The sequence below is a fragment of the Cebus imitator genome, unplaced genomic scaffold (assembly GCF_001604975.1).
Source record: "Cebus imitator isolate Cc_AM_T3 unplaced genomic scaffold, Cebus_imitator-1.0 Scaffold107, whole genome shotgun sequence".
In the NCBI taxonomy this organism is placed as follows: Eukaryota; Metazoa; Chordata; class Mammalia; order Primates; family Cebidae; genus Cebus; species Cebus imitator.
This window is the reverse complement of record NW_016107422.1, coordinates 6,634,376-6,649,534: the sequence shown is the minus strand read 5'-3', so window position 1 is coordinate 6,649,534 and position 15,159 is coordinate 6,634,376. Positions and strand designations below refer to the sequence as shown.

At 47.5% G+C, this 15,159-nt stretch overlaps 1 protein-coding gene across 1 annotated transcript in view; it reads right to left on the bottom strand.

The window, feature by feature from the left end:
• Window positions 1-15,159, bottom strand: part of ADAM12 (ADAM metallopeptidase domain 12) — a 368,998-nt gene that overhangs the window by 36,917 nt on the left and 316,922 nt on the right. Inside the window, exons 13-14 of the mRNA XM_017537897.2 lie at window positions 13,351-13,440; window positions 11,445-11,640 (exon numbers count right to left, since the gene is read on the bottom strand). Of these exons, the coding sequence (XP_017393386.1) occupies window positions 11,445-11,640; window positions 13,351-13,440 (286 nt within the window). The remainder of the gene's footprint in view (window positions 1-11,444; window positions 11,641-13,350; window positions 13,441-15,159) is intronic.

Genomic DNA, 15,159 nt, shown 5'->3' with positions numbered 1-15,159 from the left:
GAAGGGGGAGAAAGAGACCAACCTCAACAGGGACTGAAGACACTGCAAATGTACCGGCGAGGCAACAGGGAAGCTTGATGTGTGAATACCAGATAAAAGGCCAACATTATGATCGAGGTCAAGCAAAGGAGTGGAAACAGTACGTAATCAAGTAGAAAAGCTTTTGGAAGTGAAAACAAACGCTGGATTGCTACTGGGGAATCCGAAGCCGAAACACACTGAGCCTTCTGGGTCAGAGTGTGATGTGGTTTGTATCTGATCTGTGTCCCCACGAAGTGTTATGTAGAATTGGCATTCCCAACTTGAAGGCAGGGCCCAGTAGGAGGCGACTGGTTCACGGGGCAGCTTCTCCTGAAAGGTTTAGCACCATCCACTTGGTGCTGTTCTCCGCATAGTGAGTGAGTTACCGAGATCTGGTCATTTAAAAGTGTGTGGCACCTCCCTCTTCCTTCTCTCTCTGGATCCTCTCTGGCTGTGTGATCTGCCTGCTTACCCTTCACCTTCCGCCACAACTGTAAGCTTTCTGAGGCTTCCCCAGAAGCAGAAGCCACTCTGCTTCCTGTAAAGCCTGCAGAACCAAGAGCCAATGAACCCCCTTTCCTTTATACATGACCCAGTACATGTATTCATTTACAGCAGTGCGAGAACAGGCTAACACAAGGTGTGCTTATAATTTTTTTTTTTTTTTGAGATGAAGTCTCGCTCTGTCACCCAGGCTGGTGCAGCGGTGCAACCTCGGCTCACTGCAACCTCCACCTCCCGGGTTCAAGTGATTCTCCTGCCTCAGCAGGCAGGGGCCACCACACCAAGCTAATTTTTGTATTTTTAGTAGGGATGGGGTTTCACCAGGCTGGTGTCGAACTCCTGACATCATGATCTGCCTGCCTTGGCCTCCCAAAGTGCTGAGATTACAAGTGTGAGCGACAACACCTGGCCGTGCTTATGATTTTAATGCCCCAAATGCCAGTGGAGTCACACGGCTCAGGAAACCACGTGTGGGTAAGATGCAATGACTTGTTTACCAATAATGCAAAAGCACTGTGCGCACCCAAGCAGAAGGCCACCTGGCGTTTCAGCAGCACTGCCATTCTCCCAAAGACAAACCCTCAGAAAGGTTTATGGCCAATTTGAATATGTGAATTTTTGCCAACACGGATGACACAGTGAAGCATTTTATATAATATGCTGTCAATTAACTTAATGAGAAATAGTGAAAAGAATCATATTTTAATTCACATTGTGTTTTAAAAAATCTCTCCCACATCAGGGAACAATTTTACTCAGATTATGTTTCCTTTGGTCTCAGTCTTTTTATGTTTTGAGATGGAATTTTGCTCTTGTTGCCCAGGCTGGAGTAACATGGTGTGATCTCAGCTCACTGCAACCTCTGCCTCCTGGGTTCAAGAGATTCTCCTGCCTCAGCCTCCTGAGTAGCTGGAATTATAGGTGCTCACCACCATGCCAGGTTAATTTTTGTATTTTTAGTAGAGATGGGGTTTCACCATGTTGGCCAGGCTGATCTCGAACTCCTGACCTCAGGTGATTTACATACCTCGGCCTCCCAAAGTGCTGGGATCACAGGTGTGAGCCACCTCACCCGGCCTGCTGTCAGTCTCTTTGTTTTCCACGGCACAGTCCCTGTTCTTCCAGCTTTCTGAGAATGCTGACATTTTTTCTTCTGTTATGATGTCATTGTTGAAAACCTTGTTTCTAGGTTGGAGTACCCCCTCATCCAACATGGAGCACTTTCTCTATTTGCCCAGTGGGTGTGTATTCATGACCTCCACAACTGAACCATTTACTCTATTTCTTATCAAAGTGACCCCTTAAAAACTGTTTTACCAGAATAACCAAAATGGGATGAAATCACAGCTGAATAATAATATTTAAGCATGGGATAGATGTGCCTGCCTTTTTTAAAACCTGATTTTGTCAGGCAGCCTTGATGAACCTGTGTGGATGCAGCTGATGAGAGCCAAGGCGCCTTCCCACCTGTGCTGTGACATCTAAAAGGTGTGGCTAAGGGAGGGACAGGTCAGCGTCAGTGATTCTTTTTGTGGGTACTTTCAGGGGGAGCCTTGTTTTCTAGCTGGGCATGTGTGGGATCTAAGAAAGATTATAAATGCCTTCATTCTTCAGCCTTTTTGGAATGCCCCCTTCTGTCTGATTGATATACTCTGTGTCCATGCTTCAGAGTTAGAAGAGCAAAGGCTTGGAACTGGGCTGATCTGGCATTCAATGTACAAAAGGCCCTTGTTATACAAGCTCTTGAGGCCCTGTCCCCTCATCTGTAAAATGGGGACAAGGACCTGATTCAAAGGTGCCATGCCACTTAGTGAGTCAGCGTGTAGAGCTCCTGGCATGCGGCAGGTCCCTAGGAAGCCCAAATGATAATGAGGACCACCTTAGACTGTGGGGAAGGGGTGGCTTCTGGACTTTAGGGCTGGGAGGGTGTGTGGGGAGAAGAGAGCTCCTGTTCCAGCCTCTGCTCACCTCACTTTCCATGCGTGTAATGATTCCTGATCACATCAGTAGGCGCTTTACACCCATCTCCCTCACACTTCATGGATCCCCAGGGCCTTGAGCATTAAGGGCTACTCGGGGAGACTGTGGACTAACCAGATGCCTCCGGAAATGAGGAAAGAAGAGACTCTCAGCTGAAACCCTGGTAGATTTTGCAAATCCTTTGCAAATAATTGGAACTATCACCCAGCATAAGGATTTCCACTTCCCCGCACCCATCTTCTTCCTCCTTTCAATGAGTGCGGTTTACCACGGCCCCATCCCAGCTTGTTCGGGGAGCCCTCCTGGCCTGCCCTGGGCTGGGCCTCCAGACCTCTCCTGAGTCAGCACCCAGTGCCATGCTGAAGGAGGCAGCAGGTCTCCTTGAGCAAAGACCCTTGAGCTTGACTTCTCTTTACGCCACTCAACCCTGGGAACAAAGATCACTTTCCTCTCGTTCCTCTCCTTGACCTTCACAACACAGCACACACACCTTAAACGAACGACACATCTGAGATCCTCAGCAGGCTGTTTGTAAGTAAAGTATGGTGCTGGATATGGCACACGGCATCTTAGACCCTTATAATCACCCCATAAGGTCTACATTTTTCCCATTTCAGAGCCTCAGCATTTTAGAAACTTGCTGACGATCACAACGTAAATGGTGAAGTTGGGCTTGACTCACGGGTTTTAGAGCCAAAACCCGTGACCTTTCTATCCAGCTGTGATCCTGTGCTGCCTTCCTCTTGGAAAGCCCCTACTTGGCTACCGACTCCTGTCCCTGCCACTTTCCTCCTTGGAGCCACCAACATATTCTCCTGTAGTCCACCTGCTCCTGGAGTCAACTCCATCTCCACCAAATCTTTTTCCAAAAAGTCACAGGATGGGCGAGGATGCCAGCCGCCTCATGCTCATGTCTCAGGCGCTGAACTGACATGGGTCACACACTACCCCCCTGCAACTGAGCATGCTCAGTGAGATTTCCCTTTAAAACCAGGACAATGGAGGCAGGCCACAGATATTTGTATGCTCTTTCTTGCATCGATACTGATTCAGAAAAAGAAATGAAAAATTCGGCGTGGAATGATTGGACACTTCTGAAGGAGAAGTCAACTCAAGAAATAAATCTTGGTGAAGTTTGGCCAGTAAAAATGACTCCACTCTGCTGTTAATTTGTCCAACAGCTTGAACGACGCAGAGTTTCAAAGGTTAACTTTCCACCTCCCTCCAGGAAGGCAATAACAGTCACCTTCTAAGAGTTTTATTCGTTTGAGCTTTCACCCAAAACATGAGGGGGTGGGAGATGCCATGTCACGCTTTACCATTGATATATGTCCCTCGGGCATAGCAATGACACATCTCACTGCCACGTGGCAAAGAAAACTGACCTCTGCAGGTGAGGCAGGCCATGATTTCATCAGCCACATAAAGGTGGGGACAGGACAGACATGTTTCTCTATGGAATCGAAGGCCTGGATGCATACTCCAACCCCTGTCATCTGCTTTGTTCATTCTCTTCTCTGGAGAATGAAGAAAAGTGGCTATGATAACTCACAGGTAGCCTCGATAGATGCAATCTTTTGCATCCTTTTATTAGCCCTCTGAAACTGCTGCTGCTTTAAATTGGTAATGGGGTGAGGGGTGCAGGAAGGTGGGAAGAAGATGGAGCAGAGCCCTGTTTGCAATGCTTACTCCCATCCAGCGGGCTAGGGTGCCTTACCCTGGAGTCTCCAGGCTATAATCAAAATCTCCCATGAGGAACACGGATGTTTAAAAGCCAAGGGGTTTAAAAGGAACGAAACTTCTGAGGACACAGCAGCCGAAACTTGGTCCTATTTGCAACACACACCTGCTGCCCCGAACTCCAATGTTAGATTGTAGGATGGTATCAGGCCGGGCTCTGGGCCACTTCCGGGGGCCAGGGAGCTATCAGCTGGTGGTCGCCAGAGTGACTCAGCACAACTCCTTCCTGAACCACATGCTGGCCACCCCGCTCCAGGGTGGAATCTCTCTTCACAGGGAACCTGTGTGGCAGGTGGTTGCTCTGGGAGCTTGGAGCAGCACCAGCACTTTGTGAAAACAGATTGTGGGACAGGAGACGTGGGGTTGTTCACTGTTTTGCGGAACACCTCTCCCATATCTGTTCTTCTAGGGACAAGAACATTATGGGGAATCCATTTTATATGGTTAATTGGAGCTAACTTTCCTATCTAACGGCAGAGGTATGCACATACGATTGAATCGGAGAGATCCATCCTACTGGTGGTATGATCGGTTAATGCTGGGCATATGAGCAAAGCCAGGGAAGTCAGTGTCTTCCTGGGAGCTCACTGCCTGAGCTGGCTGGATGAGCCTCCAGGACTCCTGTGTCCTTCAGGGCTCTCTTCTGCTCCCGCTTTCCCATGGAGGCTGGGATCGGTCCTCCTTTCCCTCCTCCCAATGTTGTCCTCTCCTTGTATTTGCCATACTTGCTTTTGCCTCCTGGGAGGCCCCAGGGCTCCTGCCTGTGGGCAGGGATGGTGCTTTGGGCCAGAGAATAGCAGATGTGTTCCAAGAACGTGTGAGTAAAACCCATCTGGGGAAAGCACATCATGTCTCCAGCGCCCTTCCCAGAGGAAGTCAACTGTGGCTCTGTGAACACAGCAGCCTGGGTAAATGAACACGCTGATGCTTTATCTTTTCTACGGCTCTGGATTTCCACTTATTCATTGACATCAAATGAAGTATTACTGTGGGATCTTATGTAAGGTCATAAAAAGACAGACGTTTTACTTCCTGGAAAGGTAAATTGTTATTCCCTCAAAGTTCAGGAAGAAAACTTATACGCAGGGAAACCGAAGGGGGCTGAGTGCTGACCTTGGGAGCAGATGCAGCTCCAGCACTAAAAGAAAATATCATTAAAGGAAAGAGGCTCAAAGGCACGAAGCCCGCAGACAACTCTCTGCGCGCCCTGCCAGTCCAGAACCTGCTGATCCCGGTCAGGACAGCGGAGAAGGGGCCAGCAAAGCGCTTCCTGTGGCTTTTGTGCGTTAGCTGCCATCTGGCATTTATCTTAGAGACAGAATGGTCAATAATTTAAAAACTGCAAATGACTTCTATCCATTTGTAAGATCTTATAAAGGCAGATTTGGTTCAAAATTATTGCATTAAAAATGTCTGTCTTCATGAAGACAAGAGATTTCATGTCCCTTAGATAGAATGACAGCGGCTTTCTTATCACTACCATATTACATCAATTTAGAGCCTTTGTGTCCTTAATAATGGAACATGTAGATGTCTTGCCATTATCAAAAGATAAAATTTAGCCTTTCAGAGGGAATTTTGACACCATACTATATTTTATAATTATGTAGGAAGTGACGGATTTTAATTACCAGTTTTATCTTCAGAGTGCTGTAACTTATATTTGTAATTGTAGTTTGGAAGTTCCCAACGTCATTATGTTTTTTTTTTTTTTTGAAAGAGAAATGATGGCATCTTGAATTAAGCCCACAATTTACTCAATCTAATCTTACTTAAAATGACTCCATTATGCAAATGTACTTCTCCAGTTCAGTGAAATCAGCTCCTCCTTCGCTCTGTCACTGATTTCCCTAACTCTTGCCACTAACATCCACAGACAAAGGCATTTTTACAAACAACTGGATATTGTATTGTTTTTCCTATCTCATCACTGGGCCTTCACATTCATCAACAAATGAATTCCAAATGAACAAACTTTCTCACTTGATGAGACAAAAGGGAGACTTTCCTGACTTCCAAACAATACAACTTCTAACAAAAATCTCTTTTCTTCCCATCTGTGGCCACAGGAATTGTAGGTGATTCATCAGTGCACCGCCCCAAGTAGGTCACAATAAACCAAGCTCATGTAAAAGAAGTTTTGCAGATAGACACTGAGTATCTACCAGCCCATAAGGATGGTCTGGCCAGCTCACACTGCAGAAATCAAAGGACGCTGGATTCTGGTGAGTGATAAAATAAAAAAACCTAACACATTTTGGGAATTCTCTGATGCCAATTGTTTGTGACCCTAGATGTGTAGTTATCTGTGAGATTGATTGCTAAGGAATGTTTCTAAGTAACCATGCTAGTGGTTCTGACAAACAACATCGGTAAAAGTAAATTTGCTACCCAAATAAAAATACCTAGCTATATTTCAAAAGGAGCAAAGATGTCACAGTGACAGAAAATCTTTGTAGATATTAAGACTAAACCAGACAAAGACAGCTCAATGCCAGCCACACAGTTTGAACTGTGAATAACAGTTGTGTGTTTGAGATCAACATAGGAAGTCTTGAGATACAAGGTTTGTGGGACAAAAATCAGTAAGAAAAAAACTATACGCTTAGCCAACAAGAACGTGCATTATCAATAACAAAAACAATTAGAGAACAACAAATAAATGAACAAAAAACCCCAAAGGGCATTCTGAAAGTATATTACTTTGCCAATTAGAAGTTGCAGGCATATGTTTTGAATTTTCTATTGTTTTATTTGTAGAAAGATTTGGAAGCAGTATTATTTTATTGAAACATAATGCCAGATTGAGAAAAGCCCATTTCAAAAGGGAGTAGTTAGTTGGAAGGAAGGGCTTCCTCCAGTAAGTGTTTAGGTCTCCAGCTCTGGAGGGTGAGTAACGGACATCCTGAATGTAACTGGAGAATTCTGGGCGACTCAGCAAGCTGTCCAGGTCACTGTGGTGCAAATGTCATGGGCCTGTGAGGCAAGGACTCAAAGACTCCTAGAGCTCTGAGTTCCTGTGCTTCCCAGGAGGCCTACGATGACCCCAGAGCATACGTGATCCAGATCCTGAATCATCTGCTCCTGGGTGGGGAAAAATTGCAAATGCAAACTTGACAATAAGTTTTCCTTTCTGAATCATGAAAATCCAATTCAAACCAACCACTATAACAAAGCATTAAAATGCTCTCAACCTGGTATATCTGGCTGGTCAGGGGCCTGGCCGAGGAAGTCACCTCTGCTGTTCCCAGGACTGCATTTGTCCGGGATCCTTGCCTCCCGGGGGATACTGTGATGGATTCACATCCGCACTCCACTCCAGATCCAGGCAGGAGTGCACAGGGACTGTGGGAAGTGTGTCACTCTGGCAGAGTCGGTGCTCTTGAGTCAGCATCTTACACATAGCAGGATGTCAACAAATATTTGATGAATGAGAGAATGGTGTGGCAGATGAGGATCTCTGCTCTCCAGGTCACAGCCCAAGCTGTGCACACACAGAACTACCTGAACTTGCCCTGGTTGGCCCCACTGTCCCTGTGTGCCCTGATCTGTGCTATTCTGTATACCAGAAATAACCCCCCTCTTACACCCTCGGCAAATCACTATTCCAGGGCAATCTTGTCTTCAGAACCTCCTAGTTAGCTGCTTTCCTCCAGCCCAACATAACTGGCCCATGACCCTCTTACTGCCCATTTTATAGACTCCAAGGATTTGAGTATCTTGCTCACTAGCCTGAGCCTCTCGGGAGCGCAGTTGTATCTTATTTATAGAGCTTAGATTTACTAGGAGTTCTGCATGTAGCACAGAATCACATATATTACATGGAATAGATTATAGGCTATGTTAGAGGATAACAGACCCATGGGGTAGGTAGATCATTATCCTCATTTTACAGATGAAGCACAACATAGTTGAGCAATTTGCAGAAGGTCCCTTGCTAGTGAGTCCAATGCCTGTGGCTCCCCCAAAAGGCCCACGTCCTTATCTAAAACCTATGCACATGTTATCTGATATGGCAAAAGGAACTTTGAAGATGTGATTCTGCTTAGTATCTTGAGATGGGGAGATCACCCTGGAAAATCTGGGGGAATCTGTTAGAATCACAAAGGTCCTTATAAGAGGAAGGTGGGAGAGTCAGTGTCAGAGAAAGGGATGTGACTACAGAAGCAGAAGTCAGAAAGGGACAGAGATCTGCAGATGCGGTACTGTTGGCCTTGAAGATGGAGGAAGGGGCCATGAGCCAAGGAATGCAAGTGGCCTCTAAAAGTTGGGAAAGGGAAGGAAACATTCTCCCTAGGACCTCCCAAAGCAATGTTGCCTTGCCAATATCTTGATTTCAGGATTTCTGACCTCCAGAACTGTAAGGTGAAGAATTTGTAAGCCATTATTAGTTTGTGCTAATTTGTTGCAGCAGCCGTGGGAAACTCACACATTGCCTGTAAATGGAAACCAGGCAGAAACACTGACATGGGAAGGAAGGAGCACACTGCACTCCTGAAGGAGGTGGTCGACGGCCCATTCTAAGAGCTCCCGGGCCACAGCGGGTTGCGGTATTCCCTACTCTGTTCTCTGGAGGAAGTCTGTATAATGATCTGAAGAACTGTGAAAAGGCAAGCAGGACAGACCAAAACCCAGAATGTCACAAGCCCAAGGTGGCTCCCCAAGCCTGGTCTCTGTGCTGTGGCTTCCAGGAACCCTGAGCTGTCTCCTCAAAGATGAAGTCTCTTCACCAAAACACATTTTTACCGACAGTCTGGATGCCATGGATGTGCCATGCTGTGTGCAGCGGCCATGTACAACACTGGCCACCACCGCCCCAGCAGAGGCCTCCCGACTACCAGGGAGAGGGGGTGGGAAAGAGCAGAGTTAAGCCGGGAGCTCCCAGGGAAGCCCCTTCCTCAGGAAGAGGATGTGGCTACCCGGGGGCACTCAGACCTCCAGCCTCCCCCTCCATCATGGGGATGATGAGAGTCCACGCAGGTGACTTCCCATTGCTCTTGCTTTTCAAAAGCTCAGTCTGTGGGTCAGGTTGTCTGCCTGTCTGGTTCTCTCTCTGGTTAGGCAGCTGCAGAAGGACTAGTTTGATGAGATAATGAATACCAGCCTTGGTTACCATGAATCAGAGGCATACAGCCAGCTGAGTCACACAGTGGGGGTGGCTCGGAGAGCGCTGTTGTGTTCCATCTGACCTCACTCTGGAAGTGGGGCCAGATGTTCGAATGCAGCAGGGAACACATTTCACTCCCAAAGCTCCAAGTGCTGTGTGTGCTCTGGCCACAAAATGGCTTTTGGAAAGGAGCTTCATCACGGCCCTTGTAACCCAAGAAAAAGAGACTGCTGATTCTGGAGAAAGGCTGGGAAGGGGAGGGCTTCTAGGGATGCCCAAAGCCATGAAGATCTGGCCTGCGGCAGTAGCCACAGTCCCAACGTGACCTCACTTGGCTAAACGGTGCCTAAAGTCACTAAACCATGTCAAGCCCAAACACCATTCAATGTGTATAGCGAGCACAGGCTTAGTCATTGTCATCGCAACAGGGCGTTCCCCTGCCCCCCCACCCCCGCCCCTTGCTTTGCCTAGAGGGCCCCAAGGCCCAGCAGGTGATGGTGCCAGGACTGAGGGCTGCTCAGAGTCTAAGGTGGAAGCAGGAAGGGCTCAGGACCTGCAGGCCTCCCCATCCCACCTGCCCAAGCACATCCCTGAGTACTGAGGAGCATCGGAACAACTCCTCATAGCCGAGCTGAAGAGGCCTGCACTTTTCCTTGCCACCAGGCTTCCCTTTCTTCTCCCCCAGAAAGCTCCAAGTACAGAGGGCATCGCTGGCTGGCAGGGGTCATGGGCTTCCCAGCAGGACCCAGCTCCGAGAAACATCCATCTTGTATTCTGTGTCCGGTCTTGGCTTTCACATTCTATTGAAAACCCTAGCTTCAAGGTTGAGTCATCATTTTCTGTTCCCGTTTACTTCCCTCATCACTCCTAAAACCAAAGCTTCACAACAAGTCTGACAAAGGTCCTATCAGGTTTCTCTCCTCTTAGAGATCCTGCCTGAGTCTGCTTGGCTTTCAGCCTGGGCCTGGCCGACCACAGCGGCCTTGCCAGAGCTGGGGTCTCTGGCCAGGGCTGAGGTCATTCCTGCAGCCAGCGGGAGGAGGGAGTGACAAAGGACTCGACCACATTACCACAAGGGAAAGAGAACTGCAGGACAGGGTGGGGCTTCATTTGTGGATTCGTGGCTGGACTCGTGGGAGCTGGAGACAGGCACTGAATCTCAGATGGTTCTGGAGTGACGGGGCCTTTGAGTCCAGGTCTGCCCAGTGAGGCCTTGGATCTCTGACCCCAGAAGGTGGGGCATGGAGGAGAGACACGCAGGGGATGGATTCTCCTGACTTTTGCATCTGAGCTTCTGCTTCATGGTGGAGTTTTAGAGCAAGACCTCCCTCTTCGGGGTGACTGTGCATTGTGGGAGTAACACATGGTCACGGGGTCACAGTGACCCAGGTTCAAATCCTAGCCTGGAGATGTGGGGAAACTGACTTTTGGTCTTACAGTTTGAGCATCATCTTCTGTAAAACTTCACAGTCCCCAACTGAGGGGCTTGTTGGAGGGTCAGAAGAGGCAATCTGCACCAAGTGCCCAGCCTGAACTGGTGAACTGGTGAATTGGGGGCCTCTTGTTTGACTCAACCACCCACTTTCCCGTTTGAGAGCCACTCACTGCTCCCAGGCCTTCTGATCACAGATGTGCTCATGCTTCAAGTCTGATCAGGGCCTTCCCCATGGAGCCCTGGGTCGCTCACTCAGTTGGGGTCCTCTTTTGAGTACAAAGGGGCATTACTAAAATCTCAGTGGTGGTGCGGAAGTTCTGTCTGTCCGACTATGTGCTGTGCTATCTGAGGGCAGGAGTCACGGCGATTCATCCCTGTCATCCCATGGGCACATAGTAGGTGCTCCTGCATCTCCTGTTGGACTGTACTGAGCTCCTTAAGGCCAGGCTCCAGGCAGTGTCCGTTTCTGCACACCCCATATCCAGTGTGCCCCAGCCTCTCCCTGGGAGCCAATCACTCCCGAGTGAACACAGTGGATGCTGTGTGGACAGTGCCCGCCAGGAGTGGGGGCTCACCAAAACAAAGCACATACCTCCAGGCCCACAGCCCAGGTCTGCCAGTGCCTCTCCTGATGCCAAGCTCACAGCGGCCACGTACCTGGTCCCCAGAGGGTGACACACTGCTGCTCGTGGGTCTGGCAGATGCCATTGTAGCAGTAGCCGTCCACACCCTGACACGAGTGCCCATCATGCAGGTACACATTGGCTGGGCATTGAGGGCTGGCCCCCGTGCAGAACTCTGGGAGGTCACAGGAGTTGCTGGAGTCCCTGCACGCTGTTCCCGCAGGCTTCAGCTGGAAGGAGAGGGCTGGTTATGGCACATGTACCCAGGGAAAGGGACAGGCAGCTCTCAGCAGCACTCCAGGGGTGGAGCGGACAAGGCCATCTTAAAGTCCCACATAAAGGGGTGGGGAGTTCAAAGGAAGTCCCTGCTAATGTAAAGAGAGCCCATTAAATCAGATTCTCGCTCTGGGCTCTGGGGTTCACTGTCCCACTATAAAGTGAGTGGAACAACCAAGAACAGCCTCTCTTTAATGTCTCACGACATTAGGGTTCTCTGAGGAACACGCACGCACGCTGGCTGCTGGCACTTGGCACCTCAGGGGAAGAAGAGGGAGGGAAGTGTTGGCTGCTGGGCTGGTTGATTCTTAAGAAAAAGGTCTCTGGGTGTCAACACCATCACATGTCTCGAGGGGGCATTTGCATTTATAGTGTTAGCATTTGTGGGCAAGCTAATAAAAATAACTTTAAGGGCACAATCACAATAGCAAGTTTACTTTGTCATCATAGAACTGGAACTCTCCCTCTACTGTTTTATGGGGAGAAGAGGAGAAGAAAAAGGGAGGGGTAAAGGATGTTAGGAGCTATCTGACCCATGGCTCAGCTTTTTGTGGTTGAAGAAATTAAGGCTGAGTGGCCTGAGGCTGCACAGCTAGGGACCCCCACAAGTCTTGGGCTTGGTTCCCTGCATACTCCTCAAAGGTAAAGAGATAAGACCCCTGCCAACTTCTAGAAGATCTGGAAGTTGAAGGGAATTGTTGAAAAGTCATAACCTAAAAGTGGGTGACACCCAGGGATTGCTCCGTGGTCCTCCCTCCCGTTACTTGGGCATCCCCTGGGCACAGGCTCAGACTTGCTTCCACCCTTCTGCAACTCCCTTCCAGGCACCTTCCTCCACCAGTTGCCTGGGGGCCAGGGAAAGCCAGCTGCTAATAACATTTCCCATAAGTTAATCACCATTAGGAAGGGATGAAGGATATTTTAAAGCCGAACATTAAATGTTGTAATGCACTTCTAAATCACCGTGCTCACATGTGGCAGCTAAGAGGGAGTTTCCTGTAAGCAGAATGTCAGGATCAATTGCTTAATTAAAAAGAAATAAAACTCTACCCTTGGAAATGTTGAATCAAAAGCTCAGGCTTCTATTCTGTCAGATATCAGCTCTGAATAACGAGACAATGGAACTGCCAAAAGAAACGCAGTCCTAGCCAGCAGTAATGGTGAGAGCATAAAACTGTCATTCTTGGCTGGGCTGGGTCGGTGGCACCTTCTTTTGGGAGGATACTAAGATTGAGTTGTTTATACAAAACTTCTGGGACAACCCAGCAGGCAGACGTTCAAGGGATCAAGAAAATGAACCTGGGGAAGCCTCAGTGACGGTGGGTGGGGAATTGATCTTGCCTTGCTCTTCTTGTCAGCATAGCAGGACCATACGTGCCTCTGACAGTACACAGGAAACACTGAAAGTTGAACGGGGGTTTTTCGGTCTCATGAGTTTTCAGCCCCTAAGTAAACACAGGTGACTGGCAATTAAAGCGTGCATTTCACCTGAAGATTGGACGATACTAAGAGGTGGGTAACGCCAACTGGCCTGAGAAGGAGGGATGGGGAGTGCTGCGGGTAGTGCTGGGAACCTTCCAGCCACACTGCTCACCCTGCATCAGATTTGAACCACCTGAATCTGTTGGTGACCTGTGGGTCAAGTTGAAGCTCCAGTGACTTACCTGGCAGTCTTCACAACAAAGCCCATGTGCGCACACGGCATCTGGCTTCAGGGTACAGGTGGTGGCATTGCAGCAGCGATTCATACATTCCTGGAGAGGGGAATGGGTTTGTTTGACAGGGTCTTATGGAGGTAACCGCTCGCTGAATGCAAACATCACACCTCAAATGGCTGCAAAACGGAAGAAAGACCAAGAGGGCCCAGCTCCAGAACTGCGCACCTGCCTGACGATTATTTCCCTCTGAAAGGAAACCAAAGCTTCTGCTGTTTATCAACCAACTGGTCTACGAGTCCCTGGAAGAAGCGTACAGGTGCCCTCATGTAAGGTAAAGGAGTTGTGACAGAGGCTGGCCAGTTGGGGATGTCACTCTAGTCAGCAGTACACTGGGGCTCTGAAGAGGGGTCTCCAGGTGGATCTCATTGCAATGGACTGCCTCAGGATCCCTGAAGGACTTTGAAATTACTTAATCAAAATATACATAGATGCATACAATCTGTACTCTTCGAAAATGAACCCTTTTGGTCTAGAGAGTACTGGCACGAAATGAAGTCAAACCGAAGGCTTCAACCACAGTTCCCTGCGTCCCCACCAGGGAGGTGGATGAGACCCTTTTGCAGCCCAGGTAAGTTGTCACGTCTGACAATTCCATCACTCGGAAAGTCAGAAATGGACATTGCAACAACCAAGGAAGGAGGCCTATGGGCTGTGCCCATTGATTTGCAAGGGATTTAAATGGATAGATCAAGCATTCGATGCGTTGTCCTCTCTGAAACAAAAGTGGAAAAGAAATTAACTCCTTTATAATGCTGTGCTTCATGAGTACCCATTTTTCCATTTTTTTCCTAACAAAAACAAACAAGAGATTGACATTTTTTGCTTAGTTTTCAGCATAAGGCCTGCACACATTTATCAAGTGAAGCCCTTGTACTTTAGAACAGTCGAGTAACTTGGAGTTTACACATTTTAGAAGAAATGTAATTATCATAAGATAGAGCAGTTCATGGATCTTTAACACTGGGTAATCTATCAATGTTCTTTTATTTTATTCAGTTTATGCTATGATCTGAAAAATTTATATACTATTGGCTGGGGTGAAGCTAATCATACATAAGTTTAATAATATAATACTTTACTCCTGAAAACCATCTTTCTTGAGTTTTATAAATGTAATTAATAAAATTTTGTCAATAATCCAGAAGATTTATGGCAAACCTAGATACTGAAACTATATCCTGTGTAAAATTCTACGAATTATGCTCTCATTTGATGTTCCATTTGCTTCTATTATACATACGTCCAAAGTTATGAAATTTTAAATCTGCTTGAGGACTGTATAAACATCCAGAATGTGTGATATATACAATAAGATAAAACTGTCAACCAGAAGACATAGCTGTAACTTTTATGAAAGTAAGGGTTTCTAACCTGCGGACTTACAATTCTAAAAGAGTTTAGGGACTTTCGTTTTTTTTTAATGTAGTCCATTAATTGCATTTTAAAATCAGTGCCATCAAATATGCACCAATGCTATCCTGTTCCTTATGGTCTAAATGGCTCTATGAATGACACATTTACCAAATTGCAGGTTTTCTTGAAATTCCATGTTAAATCAGCCAACCTAAATCTGGGTCCTAAGAAATATCTTCCCCTCTCTCTCAAATCACCCAGTAATATAAGCAGCAACTCAAATGGAAATGCAGCCAAGCCAAATGGCTTTGACTTCAAAGAGGATGATAATGTGAGAACGATAACTAAGTTTAAAGATACTTGCGAGCTACTGGCATCCTACTGACTTTAAACAAGGAGATA